Here is a 17,322-nt window from a genome sequence, read left to right as displayed (position 1 = left end):
TTGGGGGATGCTTTAGTCCAGGTGTGGGAGGAGATCCCTCAGGAGACCATCCGCCACCTCATCAGGAGCATGCCCAGGTGTTGTAGGGAGGTCATACAGGCATGTGGAGGCCACATACACTACTGAATCTCATTTTGACTTGTTTTAAGGACATTACATCAAAGTTGGATCAGCCTGTAGTGTTTTTTTCCACTTTAATTTTGAGTGTAACTCCAAATCCAGACCTCCGTGGGTTGCTAAATTTGATTTCCATTGACATTTTTTGTGTGATTTTGTTGTCAGAACATTCAACTATGTAATGAACAACAAGAATATTTCATTCATTCAGATCTAGGATGTCTTATTTTTGTGTTCCCTTTATTTTTTTGAGCAGTGTATATTGCATATCTAGAGTATCGCTGTACAACTTCTACAAATACAGATAAGATGTAATCATGATTTACAAAGTTACATCATTGTGGTATCATGTGCATCCCATCCTGCTGTGCAAATCTCCTGAATGCCACCAGATTATCTAATTAAGCACTCTGAAAGTTCTTTCATCCCATTAAAATATAATGGGGCTTCCTTATTTACAAACCTCATCTTAATTACAAAAGGAATAATCTCACTAGTAACTGAGCGAAAAGATTAGAGTTCATTTCGTTACCAAACGGAGGAGAATCATTTAGTTTACAATAGCCCAGTCTGGTAATGCCTGTTCAAACCGTTATCAAAAGGCACCAGCTTTTGTGAGTGATAGTTTGCTTCATCAGAATCCTCTTCCACCAGAGTTTGGAGCCACAGAGATGACGTTAGACAAGGCATGAAGAAAACATTAAAAACTCAAACTGGCTTCACCCTAATTCCCAGAGGTATAAGAAGGTGGGAAGGCAAAAGAGGCTTTCAAGATTGTTTCTACAACCTATATTAGAGTTCAGGAGAGTTCCAGTCATTCTTGTTCTTTAGCTGGCCTACCTCAAAGGACTGACAATTAGCTACCTTCCGAGGGAGCATGTCTAGTGTGTGAAAAGGGGCTCCCAAACTAGGAGCCAGAACATGTCTTTATGATAAACTGTAACACTGGCAAATTTGTAAACTGAATATATGAAATACCTGTTATTTTCTTAATTTGAGCATAAATATTTATCCACTCAATGTTTCAACATCTTTCATTTTAAAAGAACAACTCAAAACGGCTTCAAAGTTCTGATCGAAGATATATTCAGAAAATGTCAAGTATTCCACAAATAAGAATTGTAGTAACTAAAAATTTACCAAGAGAATGGATTAAAAGAAATGAAACTCTTTTAAATATTCACATAGTGAAGGAGGCAACATATTTTAAGGCCTGATTACTTCTCACAGACTACCAAAAAATAACCCAGCAAGAGATACTGGGTATCAGCAACACCTTCAAAACTAACCTGATATAACACAAACTTGTCACCCCTACCAAAAACATTTCCAAACATAACAAAAACAAAACAAAACAAAACACCCCAAATATTTTATTACAAAAATATTTAAATGTTCATAATTTTAAGCAAGATTCACTGAAATCAAGATGCAAGCCTGGTTACCTAAATTCTAAACACTCTTTCAAAAATACAAGTTTATAACATCCTTAGGACCTTATTTGCCAGATTTATTAAACTTTTACATATTCTACAAGTCCTAAAATGGCATCTTGTGGAACACCACCACCACCACCAATCAAATTATTCTGAAGGTAATCATTTAAAAAAAAAAGTCCTTGAATTTTTCTGTAACATTATGCAGAATCTCCTGAATGGGTGAATATTGGCCCTTGATGTTACTTGTGGTGAGGTTGCTTGATCATCTTCCAACTTCACCACCAGTTATTTATTCATTTCCATATTCCACTTAATGTCCTTTTAAAGACCAGAACAGACTAGATCCAGTTTTACTTCTCCTCCACATTTGCTACCATAGCCTCTATGGCATTCCAATCAAGCTTGCTAAGGATGCTGCCGGTACTTTCACTCACGCTGTCAGCATTATTAAGGCTGGCAATCGAGCAAGCATCTTCTGGAAGTGATTCCTGGAGAGAGGAAGAGAAGCATGATGGAGATAAGAAGCAGACCAGTCAAGAGACCTTTTCAAGGCCAAAAAAGTCTTTTCCCCCTTGGGTTAAAATTAGGCCGGCTAATAACGAAAGTATATAATTAACAAAAAGCCATAATGTTTGATCTCTGTTGGAAATCATTCATTGGCCCCACTCTTTCCTTGCTTTCTACTTCCGTAGTCACCAGTTTCTTATAGTACTATCTCCAATGGATGCATCTGCCCTGCTCTTTAGATTGCTCTGTGCCTTATTGAAGTACATTTTATATAGTACAACAGGGATTCATTTGGAGGCCTAAGCTTTTCTCATCTTCCCCTTCTATTTTGCCTCCTTAAAATACAGCACAGCAATAGTGAGGAACACTGGAAAGACCTTCCGTCTAACTTGCCCCCACTTTTGGGAAAAGGGGGGGGAGGGATACCCTTCGTATAGCATGGCCCACTGGTATCCTGTGAGAAGATGATTTTGCTCACCCCAAAAGTTGTTGGCTCTTCAGATGAAACCTTTTCATATTTTCCTTTTAAGGAACACCCTCTTTTTTTTTTTTTTTTCAAACCCTCAGACTATAGTTCTATTTTTTGGGAGTAGAAGATTAACAAGAATTTATCAATTCCAAAACTAGATTTGGGATCAAATGTTAACATATGAAAAGGCACTGTAAACAATAAGAATCTGATCCTTTCCCCAGGAGAGATATAAATACCAAATAAAATAAAGACACAAACAAGTAACTATTTCAGAGCTATAGCCCAATTTGTTCTATTTTTGCCGTCCTCACCTTGTTGAAATGTGCATTCGATGTGCCATACAGTATTTGCTGGATCTCTTCGGGGACACTCCAACCACTCACAGTATTGTCATCAGTCTCTTCAGTGGCCTGAGATGTCATACTAGAAGTGAAGAACCTTTTCTCATTCATTGATTCTCTTGTCTGATCAGAAGCTGGAGGGAAGTTGTTGAAAGATTTTTTGTTTTAGTTTATCTGAAATTCTTAACTATTTAAGTATTCAGTAATTTGGACCTCAATTTGGAATCCAATTTGATAAAAATAAGTTTTAGTGCTGCTTTTTATCTCTTAAAAATATCTAAAAGGGACTTTCTAGTTAAGCATTTCTATTTGACTTCAGGCTACGCTCCCATGGTTGACCTTGGTATCTATCAGGCATCTGTTAATCAGTGACAGAGACAGAGGGCCCACTGAAGATCTCACAGGCTTCTCCTCCCAGCTTCAACATCCCAACAATTATAGAGCCATGAATACCTGAGTGCAAGAATACCTGGCTTGACCATGAATGGAGGGAAGCTCACTATCAAGAACATTAACAACTCTGTTAATCTGAATTTCCATGTCCCTTGATATATATGTGACCAACTTGGCACTGTCTCATTCAGGTGTGGGGTATCAAGAAGGCAACCCTATATGTCCCTGTAGTTCCTTCATGTCCATCAAAAGACAGTGAGCTACAAAACAATATCACTGCTGCCAAATTATGTCAAAAAGTTATTATAATGTATGAGTCTATACTAGCCATTATATTGGGATAGAGTATAGTTTCCCACAAGCGTTCATAAGGGGAAAAATGTATATAGGCCTTGCACAGAATTTATGTCCATAGTTATCAATTTTTGGACTCCAATTATTGCTTGCAGAACCTATTTTTAAATCTTTCTGCATCAGTAGTGATTCTCTTCAATGAGGCTTCCAAACAGTGTAGGGGAACAGTTCCCCCACCCCAAAGATCTGGAAATTATTCCAACTAAGAAGAGAAGACAACGTTTAAACTATAAGTATTGCCAGTGATCTATTTAGATAAGTCTTTACTTCCTCAGCTCATTAGACAAAGCTCTGTGAGCTACCTCATTTTACCTAATGATTGGATTTGTATTAAATTATCCCTAAAGTACTCAAAGCAGGTGAGCAAGAAGAGTTAAAACTCTGAAAAAAGTTTAATCATTATGAATTAATCCAAACTGAAAAAGCCTTTTTCTAAAAACAGAAGGGCGTGTGGAGATGAGGGCCAATGAACAGCACTGAGTTTTATGCCCCCACAAACCATGGCTTCTCAGGTCCAGCCTGCTACTCATCCATTGCCTCTGGTTTCTACGGCTTTTCCCATATGCTTCACCTTGATGGGATTCTAGTGGTGTTCTTCTGTAGGGAGTTTGGCAGAGTCGACCTTAAGCAAAAAAGACAACAAAACTGTTCTTTTCACATTATGGATTAGGAACTTCAAATGAAGTTGCCAGATTACAATTCGGTGTGATCTAGCGATCTTTATTATCTTCAGCATGGCAGAAACCTAGAGTTTCTTTCTTTGCTATGTCTTTCTATTTGCATCACTCTAAAATGTCAAGGCTCTATTCAAATGGAATGAATGTTCCATTTCTCCATAAAGCTTGTTTGCTTATTGATTTAAACTTTATGATGCAAAATGCAGGTGTAGAACATTAGAGTCTAAAAATGCTCCATGCACTTTGTACTGAATATCTCATTACTGGTATGATATTAAGAGATCTTTGTTTCTTACCCTTTTTCCAAGCTGTGTCACAAGACAGACTTGAAAGGGATCTCGCTGGACCAAAACCAACTTTGGCAAATGGCTTGCTCCTCCCATGGAAACTTCAATTAAAAAAAAATATATTGTATTTTTATAATTGCAATGATTATTCTAGAACAGGGGTCTCCAACCTTGGCAACTTTAAGACTTATGGGCTTCAATTCTCAGCTTTGCTGGCTGAGGAATTTTGGGAGTTGAAGTCCACAAGTCTTAAAGTTGCCAAGGTTGGAGACCCCTGTTCTAGAACTTTTTGAAAATATAAACTAGTCTATATAGGCCGATCGCAAGGCAAAGGGTGAGGCACGAATGATTGCAGTCAGGGGTCAGCAGACAGCTTCAGGTAGCTGCTTTGCTTGGAAACAAGTGTTTGGAATCCTAGTTTGTATCATTTGTTCCTCTTTCTTGTTTGTGGCCCTTTGACTGGCCTGACTACCTAATTTGGTTTTCTGTGACTCTTGGAATGTATTGGGATTATGTTACCGCTCTTCGGACTGTACTGGCATTTTTCAGACAACCATTCTCTGCTATGCATTTGAATTACTTTCCTGTTGACTGCTAACTTCTTAAACAATAGCAAATATTTCAGCTTTGGAATACTGTGTCTGCATCAGCAATTTTGAAACAGAACACCCCCAAAAAAGTTTGTCAACCATCCCTCAGTACATTGCCATTGCTATGATACTGAACCACTGTGAAGGTAAATGTTAAAATTAGGGCTGTTAATGTTCAGTATTAAAATTTTCAGTATTTCAGTGCGGTACTTTTTTCTAGGAATAAGAGCAATGCAACTGTACTCAGATTTATGTCTAACAAGCCCTGCACAGTATTGTCACATTGGTAAATCTGAGAAGGAAGCAGAAAAATTAATGACAATACGACTTTACAATACTTTACCCTCCAGCAGAAGCGATGCGTAGCTGCTCAAAACCATAAGAGGATTTTCTTCTGGATGATGGTTTAGAGTTACTGGAAGGGAGCTGTGCGGTGTCGGACAGCAAGTCTTGCATCAGACTTAGAGCTTCAGTGATTCTTAAGTTATGATGTTCAGATAGCAAGACCCTTCGGAGAAAGTAAATGGGCCCATTTAACTACTAATGATCAACAATTGCAGATTTTTTTTAAAACAACATCCTTTCTAGGTTATTTAAAAGCAATCTAAGTTTGTAACTACTGGGGAGAAAAGGAGACACATAAAAATAGTCCGTGTACTAGAAAAACATACTAGTAGAAGTACAGATAGTCCTTGATTTACAACATCTCATTTAGTGACTGAAGTTATAACAGCACTGAAAAAAGGGATTTATGATAGTTTTTCACCCTTTTGACTGTTGCAGCATTCCCACGGTCACCAAATTAATTAGATGCTTGGCAATTGGTTCACATTTATGATGGTTGCAGTGTCCCAGGTCATATGATCACTTTTTGCAACTTTCTGACAAGCAAAGTCAATGGGGAAGCCAGATTCACTTAATGTTACTAACTTTACAACTTCAGGGATTCACTTAACTCATCTGTGGCAAGAAAGGTCATAAAATGGGGCAAAATTCATTTAACAACTGTCTTAGTTAGCAACAGAAATTTTGAACTCAACTACGGTCATAAGTCAAGGACTACCTGTAATCTGTAAAGGACTGTATGAAAGAGACAGTATTCTGATTTTGTCTGTTCTACTTCCATATAACGAACAAGATCAGAGACAAGAGGACCAAAAATATCAAATACTTTAGTAACAATGAAAATGGCTGAGGAAAATCTGTAGAAAAATTTTGGTTCTTCTTTGTCAGGTTTGCATCTGTGAAATATGTTCTCTTAAAATATAAAACCATGCCAAACAATATTCAAATCTATAGCAGAGTGAATTTACCCAGAGAGTGAATACAATAGAATTGTTTTATAGTGTCCCCAACACAAAGTTTCTCTTTCAAGTGGGTTTTTACCAGATCTATTCAAAAAATTTCCCAATACTTTCCTTCATTTTACCCCTGGGGCATAGAATTCAAATGCTTTATCCTAGAATTATTTCATTCAATTATCATAAAATCTGACAGACCAGTGAACTATATATGGTGAAATGTAGACAATTCACACTTAATAGCTCAACTACCATATACAATGGATTAAAAATCTAAAAAGCTCCTGAAAAATAACATACTTATCTTTCTCCTTTTTCTTTTTCTGCTGTAATTTAATCTCTCGTGTTGACAGTCCAAGGGGCTATACAAAAAATGCAAAGAGATATATATCAGTTATCTGGTCTATTAACTGTTCTAATTGATTGTCCTATTATTCTCAGGAAATTTACTGACAAAATGCTTACAGTTTATTACATACGTTGCTAGATTCTGCTCTGTAACAATTAACGTTTGAATACAAGTTAAGAGTACTGGGTATGAGTAATATTAGAGAATTAATTATTTAAATTTATCTATTTTTTAAATCCATTTTTTTCAGCCCTCTGAGTCCCTGTTCCTTTGGTCCGTATCCTTAACATTAATATTAATATGTGTTTATAAACAGTTTTGAGTGTTTTAGTGTTATAGTAATCCTAGCTTTTAGTTATGTTATATCTCTTACAAGTGAAAGTATTATAGAAATGGATGTAATTTTTCTTAATTGTGCTTTTATGTTGGACTATAATTGAAATAAATATTTGACTCTTAAAGAAAAGCTCACTTTTTAACCATCAATATTATTTTTTTAAAGTTTCCTTTGTCCTTAGAGATGACAATTTCCAGCTGTTTAATGTAATTGTTTCATTCAGGAGAATTTTTCATCATGGTCTTGCAGAGATTTTAAAGGATCATAAAATCATCATAAGGATTTTAGAAGTTTAAAGTCTCCTGACATGTCCTGTTCTTCCTGGACAACAGCCATTCCCTCTGAATCATGCTGTCAAAGACTGAGACCCAGAGAAATGTTGAATTACTCTTGCTTAAGGTTTCTACCGATGAAGGATGAATTTGAAGAATCCAGGGTTTTAAAACTGCAAGTCATAAGATAATGTTTCTTGTGAGTTATGGTTTCTTCTTTGGCAAATGGAAGGGGAGAAATTGATGTTCCCCTCTTCTCAGAACTAGCTAGATTCAGGGTCTCCAACCTTGGCAACTTTGAGACTTGTGGACTTCAACTCCCAGAATTCCTCAGCCAGTTTTGCTGGCTGAGGAATTCTGGGAGTTGAAGTCCACAAGTCTTAAAGTTGTCAAGGTTGGAGACCCCTGAGCTAGAAGACTGAGGCCTTTGAGAATGGAGACATCCATGGGAAATATCCCCTTTCCTCTCTGCTTGAGCAAAAAGAGCCATCAACCTCCACTATAAGAAATGCCTGGGCACAAGGTTAAACTTGGGTGCTGTACTCTGTAGCACTTGGGCTGCCTCTCACTAAACTTTGAGGAATAATGTAGCAATATTGAGGAATAATGTAGCAATATAATGTAGCAATATAAAACTTTGAGGAACAATGTAGCAATATAAAAACGAGAACTCTTCCCTTTTTTGGGGGGGGGGGGTGTAGGTTCGGTTTGGATTTTTAAGGTATATCCATATCTCAAGTGCCACCAAAATTAACTGCTGTGAGGAAGATGATCAAAGATGGTGGAATCAACATCTTTTCTCTACACATGGGAGTGTTACACGCCTTTCGATCTTCCATCTATGCTTCATCTCTGATTCCTTTCTTCCTACTTTCCTGGATATCTGCTACACTGTCTCCCCACCCCCAGTCCCCATAGCTCAGGTTGGGTTTTTTTAATACCCTTCCATGACTTTCCCCTCTCTAGGGCACCCTTCCCATGGCTTTTTATACTATTTCTATTTTTTTTATTTCTTTTACTTATTTAACCAGCTAACCAGACAGGTCCCATGCATGTCTTTTTGCTTGCTTGTTTATGACAGCTGGATGCATCGCATAACAAAAGTATGCCTTGCGGTCTCCATCCATCTTTTTCCTTTGAAATATCTGAGTCTACATGAGATCCAGGCATATTATGTAGAAATAAATAAAAATGGTGGCTGGAGGCTAGAAATTTTCAGTGGAACACTGTAATTTTTTAAAAAGGAATTTATATTCTAGAATTGTTATTATTATGCATATTCATATTTCTTCCCACACTTGATTTTATAATTGATATGCCATCTTTGTGAAGAGGTGGCCATCCAGATTTAGAAATGCAAATTTAGAACAGAGATTCATATTGATAAAAATTCTCCTTTTACTGTACTTTTACCAATTCAACGCAAATAGCCTTACCATCTTTCTCAGATGGAATGGATTGCGCTCTTTTGCCCGTTTTTCAGACAGTATTTGCATATATTCGGCAAGTCTTTCTTTTCGTTTTCTTTTCATCCAAGCATGTAACTCTTTTTTATCCTTCTCAGCTTTGTACGTCTGCTTACGTGGCATATTTGAAAGACTGAAATAACAAAGTCAGAGTCTATGACATTATTTTCTTACATCATGATTCCTTAACTAAGATAGGAATAGAGCATATTTTGCTACCAATTATTTAACGACTCCAGATTCGTATAGTGGAAATAAGCTATTTCTGAATTTCTATTAACAGCCAGAAGTTGGTAAGTTATTTAAAGAAGTTATTTAAAGGGGGCGAACCAAGTCAAAGTAAAAATATTACAAACTGGTGTAATTTACAGGAAAAAAAATTACCCTTCATACATAAAGTGTTGTTTTCCCCTTTTTCTATTGTCATTTAGTGATAAACACTCGTCCCAATTATTTAACTGACTGGTGGAAATCCTAAGTATGGAAACTAGCAATTCTATCTGCCCATGGATGTTGATTCATTCATAGTGTATTGTCATTGGATACACATGAGGTAAGCATCCCTGTTCAGAATTGCCAGCCACTAGTAATGGCCCACTACACAGTTAAAGTTGAACAGTGACTATGCATCAAGGAAGGTGCATCTACAATGAAGTTGGTTTTATGGCAAAACATTTACTAGATCAATACTCGAATACAGCTCATCAGTCTGGAACCCACATTACGTATCTGATATTAACACAGTTGAGAAAGTTCAGAAATATTTCACAAGAAGAGTTCTCTACTCCTCTACTCATTGCAGAATACCTTATGCCACCAGACTTGAAATTCCAGACCTAGAAAACCTAGAACTACGCCGCCTTCAGTCTGATCTAAGTATAGTATATAAAATCATACATTGCAATGTCCTACCTGTCAATGAATACTTCAGCTTCAACCATAACAACACAAGAGCACACAATAGATACAAACTCAAGGTTAACCGCACCAGACTTGATTGCAGGAAATACGACTTCAGCAACAGAGTGGTCAATGTCTGGAATACTCTGGAATACTCTGTAGTTTCTTCCTCAAACCCCAAACCACAAAAACTTTAACCTTAGACTGTCTACTATTGACCTCACCCCTTTCCTAAGAGGTCTGTAGGGGGCATGCATAAGCGCACCATCGTGCCTACTGTCCCTGTCCTATTGTTTCTTTTATTTTTCTTATATGTATCCATTTCATGTATTCATAACTATGTTTATACTTATACCTATTATCTTGTAAGCGATTGACAAATCAAATAAATAAAAAAAATAAAAATAAAATGTGTAAATAACAAGAATGACTACAGATAGTAAATTCATCTACTTCCTGTATTTTGCCCTTACCCCAAAACAACTACTGTTTATCAGGTCTATACTCCTGGATGCATCATACAACCTTACATTTGCAACACAGCATCATTGGTATATAGATCAAAGTTATTAAAAGTATCAATGTAACACTACCTGGCCATTTTTTGAGCTTGAATTTCTGTAAGGCCCAGCTCTGAAGGAGAAACACCATTCTCCACTATAAGATCATTAATGATGTCCAAAACATCACTCAAGCCACTGATTTGAAGGCGATCTTCTGAACCTCTATTGAAAAAAACTAATTAAATTGATGCCAACTGGAAAGCTACTTTTAAAAATACAGAGATCAAATAACATCACAACAGCACTTCTAAACCTTCACATAAAACAATAGCTGAAATATAAGGACAGATGCTATGAACATACAAGTGTAGGCAAAAGATGGATTTTAATCATTTTCTCACATTACAAATCATCCTTGCTTAATGTCTATTCATTCAGTTATCATTCTAACTTGCAAGGCACTGAACCGATGGTTGTTACAGCGCCCCATCAGTCACATGATCAGAATTCAGGTTCTTGGCAACCAGCCTGTATCTACAACCAGTGCGTGGACTTCAGCTCCCCCATATGTCTATTTCCTCTGTCTTTTCAGCTGCCCTGCCCATCACTGTGGCCTACTCGGCACCCCCCCACCCCCACCTGACACTGCCATCTTCTTCCTTACACTGCTGACCTGGAATCCGGGGGTAGGCAAAAGCACGGCCCTGCGATGGATACGGTGAGCTCAGCAAGGCAGCAGAACCTGTTCTGCCACTCTCTAGGCCAGGGGTGTCCAATCTTGGCAACTTTAAGACTTGTGGACTTCAACTCCCAGAATTCCTCAGCCAGCAAAGCTGGCTGAGGAATTCTGGGAGTTGAAGTCCACAAGTCTTAAAGTTGCCAAGGTTGGACACCCCTGCTCTAGGCCTTGCTGGGGAAGCGGCAGTAGGAGAGAGACAGCAGGCCATACTGGACAGGAGAAGTATAAGGGCTGCTTCCGGCAGGCCTCTAATGTGCAGGTGAGTGAAAAAGTGGTAGGAGTAATTTCTGATTTCCCACCAGCTTCTCCATTGCTTTTGATTGTGGAAAGTTGGAAAAATGTTAGAAAATTATGACATGACCATGGCTTGCTACAACACCATGATCGTGAGTTGCGCACTGAGCATTCAGATCATGATCCGATGACCCCAGGAAAGCAGTGATACTGGAAATGCTCTCAACTGACTACAAGACCCCCTCATTCAGTGTCATCCTAATCTTTGTATGGTTGCTGAATGAGCGGTTGTATCCTAAGGAAAACCTTTAAGTCAAATTTGGCTCTTCAATAAAAACTTAAGTACTCTATAGCGTCCCAACCGGCCGCGACATCAGTGGCGCCTGCCGGTCGGCGTCAACTGGGCGCCGCCTCTTTCTGCGGCGCTTCGGTGGCGCCCTGAGCGGTCGTCATAAAAAAAGCGGCGGCTCAGTGAGCTTTTGGGTGAATGGCTCTCCGGAGCTCACCGCGTGCGCCCTCTTTTATGATAAGCGGCGGAGCTTCGGTGGAGAGCAAGCTCACCAAGCGCTGTAACAAAAAGATGGGGGGGGGCCAGCAACAGGGGTGGTAAGGCGTTCGGCCGTACCGGTGCGGACGGCGGTGGGGACCCCTGCTATAACAAATAACTTCTTCCCATAATTTTGAAATCTGCCACTAAGTAGAGGATAGAATCTATTTTCAAACCTGGTATACTGAAGTGGTAGGAAAGCCCCCCCAATATGACTCTCCCCATTTCAGTAAATGCTTCTGAAATATTTTCTCATACATACCTCTCATCTTGTTCTTCCATTTTAAAACTAGTAGCTGTTAAAAACAAAAAACAAAAATCATCACTAAGTTTTAGCCTGGTTTATCAATAAAATTAATTAAAATATTAATCATCAAAATAATATTTCCTTTCAAGTCAAACCATGTTATGAGACACGGACTGAGACTTCCTTATGGTGCAATGGTGCTAAAAAAGCTCAGAGATCCCTTCCAGCTCTATTCTGATTGAATTTAATGTAAAAATATGGACACAGTACTAGCAAATAACATATTCTATAAACAACTAAAAAGATGTTTACAAAATTATCAAAAAAATACCAAAACCAAGAAAGAGTAGTACCAGAAAACAACTTGTTGACCCTGGGGTGATTTGCAGCAGATACTGAAGGTGAAACAGAAGGTGTTTTTAAGGCAATGAAATCCTTTGGGGAAGATTCTGCTTCTAAGTCGTCTTGTTCCTCTGTAAAATTCTCCACCCTTGCACGGGTTGAATAACGTTCTAGTTTAACAGAAGAACAGAGTGAAACCAAAGTTAAAAGGAATGCAATATAAAAAGTTATGCAACATTCAGGATAGAAGCTATGTTCCTCTTCAGCAAGTACAACCAAGAATTGAGTGCAGATTTATTATGGCATGTGCGTTGATGGGCAGTAAAGGAGTGATATTGCTTTAAAACTCAGGGCATGCTTACTGATACCATAGCATCATTTTAAAAAAATCCAAGGGGTTTCAGCATCATAGCGACTCTTATCAACCGCAGCTTGTCAGGATTCCAGCAATCGCTCTAATTAAATCATGATTCTTGAGCCAAATTTCAAAATACACTATGTCGCCTCTAATGAATCCTTTGATGTTTTTTGAAATTTGGCTTGAGAATCATGATTTAATTAGAGCGATTGCTGGAATCCTGACAGCAAGCCAACTCTGTAATTTACAGTCACCTATGACCCTGTTTCCCCCCTCCCCCCTGGGTGTCTCATAAACCAGATTCTCCAATTGAGCACGTTCAGAGGCTGGGTATCATCATTCACATTCTTGGGCAAAAACTCTGGTATTTTAGCTGCAATCTTTTAAAGGTAAGAGTTGGAATGTACTTTCGCTTTCAACTGCTCTTCCAGATTTTCTTCCTCCCCCCCTTTTTTTCTGGCAACTGCTAAAACAGGCATAGGAATGTTTTATGAGTTGACACAGCTGTTATGTCAATCAGTCATTCAAGATGAAAGCAACTTGGCCACACTTATCTTCCATTGGTAGGTTCCCAAATGTTTGTAGTCCAAAACAGGGTTATAAGACTGCTGGTTGGAGTTGGAAGTAACATTATAACCAGAATTAATCAATTTCCATAGCAAATTTCCATGTTCAGTTCCAGTTCTGGCTTTGATCTTTAAAATCTGTTCTGGGATTATGATCATTTGTTTAGCAACCGTTCAAAGGCATGATGGTGCTGAACAAATGGTTGTTATGACTGGTCCTTCGAGTTCCATCTGTTGCAACATCCCTACGATCACTTGCTCACAATCAGGTGACTATTTGATTGTAACAAGCCACAGTCACATGATAGTGATTTCTGACATTCCCTGCTGGTTTCTACAAACAAAGTCAGTGGGGAAGCCTCTAGAAAATTATAAATTGCAATCATGTGAACTTAAGATCCCATGTTATCCTTGGGTTATGTTGGCAACCAGGACTGCACAAATTGCCTTTACTAAGTGATGCAGTCAAATGACATTGTGATTCATGACTGTGCTGCTTAGTGATGGAAATTCTGATCCCCATTGCAACCTAGGCTGCAATGGCGCAGTGGTTAGAATGCAGTACTGCAGGCTAACTCTGCTGACTGCTGGCTGCCTGCAATCTGGCAGTTCAAATTCCACTAGGCTTAAGGTTGATTCAGCCTTCCATCCTTCCGAGGTGGATAAAATGAGGACCCAGATTGTTGGGGGAAATCTGCTGACTTTGTAAACTGCTTAGAGAGGGCTGTAGAGCACTGTGAAGTGGTATATAAGTCTAAGTGCTAAGTGCTATTGCTAAGTGCTATTCTTCTTCCCTCTATATCTACTAAATCTCTTCTATGTGTTCCTATTATGTAAAGCAATATTCTGAATCACCTATTCTCTTCTATATCTAATTGCCATACAGCCATAATATCTTCAACCCAACTCTCCATTAGTAAACTCACCTGCTTTGCAAAGCTGAACACCTGGTGCAAAGAACAATATGTCATCTTCTTCTTGCTCAGGTATCAGACTGACATCTTTTGCTGTTTCTCCTAACTGTAAAAAAGAGACACGTGATATTTATCACCTCTCACCTACATCTGGATATAAAGAATATTATAATGCTTTTCTGAGCATTTCTTTTCCATTTCAGTTAATGCACAAGTCTAAGATTAACCCAAATATATTGAAAAAAATACAACTGTGGCTGCTAATATTAAAAAAAACCTCTCTTCTTTGCTGATTTTTGTTCACATCTGCAGAAGTTTCTTTTATAAATTAGAAAGTATATCTATGCTTTTAACACTGAGTTTACTACAGTTTATTAGTTTTGTGTATCTCTGTCCTCACAATAAAAATAGTAATAAAATTCTACACTTTATATATTGGTTTGCATCTAATCTTTTTTCCATTAAAATTAAATTGATTATTGATCAATGAAGTATTTTTTTCAATCACAGTAAATTCATATACATCCCTAACTTTCACACAACATTTTCTAGGCAACTCACTACCAACCAGAACTCTTGTATCATATCGAAGATATGTGATTTTTCCTCCAGTTGAAAGTACATATAACTGCAATCTATTTAAACATAAATCCTATTACCAAGGGAAGAAAGGTTTAAAATAAAAATATGAAGTGAAATATACCAAATTAGTAGTGCTATATTCTTTCTCCATTTTTTCTGCCAAATTTTGTAGGTACGATAGTTGTCTATCCATTTCTTGTAGTTTTCCAGAAAAATGCTGTTTACTGATCTTTTGACCCAACTGTCCTGTGTAAATACTGGAAAAATCTTCACAAAGGAGACTTGAGGTAAGATGATCAACAGAAGTTTCTTCTTCTGTTATTCTTGGTGGTAGTAGAGGCAGTTCTATTTCGAGACTCTTTTCTTTCAATCAAACAAAGACAAAAAGGGCAAAATATTTTCAAACGTAACCAATTACAGGTAGTTCTCAACTTACAACAGTTCATTTAGTGACTGTTCAAAGTTACAACGGCACTGAAAAAAGTGACATTTTAATTAAAAGTCACAATAAAGTTTTATTTATCTACAAAATTTCAAAGCCTACTCACAAAGTGCCATCAAGCTCTCAGTATAGAGAGATACAGATGTTACATTCCTGTATGAGGTTTTACATCAGGGGGTCTCCAAACTTGGCAACTTTAAGACTTGTGGACTTCAACTTCCAGAATTCCCCAGACAGCATGGCTGGCTGAGGAATTCTGGAAGTTGAAGTTCACAAGTCCTAAAGTTGCCAAGTTTGGAGACCCATGTTTTACATGATTACCTCCCCCCAGTTCCCCTAAGTACATTTTGAAAGCAAATGGTACAAAACAAAAATTGTAGATGTTTACCTTGCCTCTCAAATTCATCCAGTGGTAATACACTAGTAACAGAGACTGCTGGATAATACAGCTTTGTAGAAGCTGGGAATTCAGACTTCACAGGTTGTGTGACAATAGGCTGTGTAGTGGGCTCAGATTCAACTGGCAAATTCTTGAAAAGATCACCAGCCTCTATATCGGTCACACTGATATATCTCTGTTCAGCCTACACCATATATTAAAACAAACAAACAAACAAACATATAAACAAACCAAACTGTAGGTAGCAAACAATGTTAACCTATATTAAATATTTATAAAACTGCACTGAAGAACTGAACCTCTCTCCTCCCGTAACTGACCAATTTACTGAATAGTTTAGACATATGGCTGCATTTTCAGGAGACGTTTCTCATTGACTGACCAAATCAGATGAAGATGGCAAAGGTGTCTCTGTAGTTGCGCTGTCAAAGTTGAAATACAACTCTGGTGCCAAAGTCTGATTAATGCAAGAAGGCAACAGTTCTGTAGAAGGAAAGAACATGGTTAAAAGTCACCCGAGCAACTTGGAGAGCTGAAAAGACTACTTGGAAAGATAAACAGCATTGTGATGAATATTGAAATGCTAAAAATGTTATTGCAGAAGAAGATTTTTTTTTAACACCCAGATGAAGGGTAAGCAAGCTGACTTCTAAGGTCACATGTGTTTTCTGAAACTCTTTTGTTAAGGCCCTTGAAGCATCTTAACTGTTGCTTAAAGTTGATGGCATGCTTTAATTACCATTTAGAAGTCGGAAAATAAGGTACATACATACAAGAAAAAAACAGTGTGATGTGAGCCTTAAGCTAAATTTATTTAAAAACAAATGAGCCTCACTTTATGAAAAAAATACCAGAAAACCTTGTGTTTGAGTAGCTGCTTCCTTGCTTCATCCATGGTGACCTTTACCCTCCTCAGAAAAGGGATTGGGTATGACAACAACTATCAAAAGGTTGTCCATCATGATCTTAAACTTTAGTAAAGTCCAATCAAGATAACAACTGCAGGTATTCCGATTTTCTTTTAACAGTGAAAGAAAACTCTAAACATGTATTTTAAGTTCTAAACTGGAGGAACAAAACAAACAATACTAAGCATGCTTAGTATTCATATGCACGCCCAAGTCATTAAATGTAAATTTAAGAGCATGTTTAATGTTTAATATTAATATTTAAGAGCTCTATATTTTGTACAACAATCACAAGTTATGCAGATAGGAGAACAGTAACATATAAATCAATGACAGCATTAGATATTAGTAATAAAAACCGTCACCCCTCATTCTTTGGATAAAATATTCCTTTGCACAATACATAACCTCAATTTTTTAAAATTTAAAGACAGTGAAATTTGGTAATGTATTTTCACAGAATAGATAAGCAGAAAGCACACCTGTTTCAGAAGCAGAAGCGGGAGGAGAAATGATTGGCTTATTTTTATTAGTTTCAGCAACTATTTGCTTTGAGTCTGTTATAACATCCTGATGTGTTTTTTCAACTTGATTGATGAGAAAAACATAAAGTCAGAAACCTTTAGCAGATAAAACATTCCATTTTTCATATACCAGAGATACTTCTGGGAATTAGATTTTCTAGGAATTGTTGAGTATCTTATGGATAACTTTAAAGTCAGAAAAAAATCAATTTAC

At 37.5% G+C, this 17,322-nt stretch overlaps 1 protein-coding gene across 1 annotated transcript in view; it reads right to left on the bottom strand.

The window, feature by feature from the left end:
• Window positions 1-1,469: 1,469 nt before the first annotated feature.
• Window positions 1,470-17,322, bottom strand: part of CPLANE1 (ciliogenesis and planar polarity effector complex subunit 1) — a 71,931-nt gene continuing 56,078 nt past the window's right edge. The window contains exons 42-55 of the mRNA XM_087958508.1: window positions 16,059-16,159; window positions 15,665-15,860; window positions 14,956-15,197; window positions 14,265-14,358; window positions 12,426-12,584; window positions 12,088-12,121; window positions 10,396-10,527; window positions 8,873-9,035; window positions 6,779-6,840; window positions 5,521-5,685; window positions 4,597-4,688; window positions 4,123-4,245; window positions 2,847-3,010; window positions 1,470-2,044 (exon numbers count right to left, since the gene is read on the bottom strand). Of these exons, the coding sequence (XP_087814634.1) occupies window positions 1,907-2,044; window positions 2,847-3,010; window positions 4,123-4,245; window positions 4,597-4,688; window positions 5,521-5,685; window positions 6,779-6,840; window positions 8,873-9,035; window positions 10,396-10,527; window positions 12,088-12,121; window positions 12,426-12,584; window positions 14,265-14,358; window positions 14,956-15,197; window positions 15,665-15,860; window positions 16,059-16,159 (1,865 nt within the window). The 3' untranslated portion in view covers window positions 1,470-1,906. The remainder of the gene's footprint in view (window positions 2,045-2,846; window positions 3,011-4,122; window positions 4,246-4,596; window positions 4,689-5,520; window positions 5,686-6,778; window positions 6,841-8,872; window positions 9,036-10,395; window positions 10,528-12,087; window positions 12,122-12,425; window positions 12,585-14,264; window positions 14,359-14,955; window positions 15,198-15,664; window positions 15,861-16,058; window positions 16,160-17,322) is intronic.

This window comes from Notechis scutatus, chromosome 2 (assembly GCF_049901735.1).
Source record: "Notechis scutatus isolate UNSWTSFEM ecotype Mainland chromosome 2, rNotScu1.2, whole genome shotgun sequence".
Classification (NCBI taxonomy): Eukaryota; Metazoa; Chordata; class Lepidosauria; order Squamata; family Elapidae; genus Notechis; species Notechis scutatus.
Note: the sequence above shows the minus strand (reverse complement) of the source record. Positions and strands in the feature narration are given on the sequence as shown.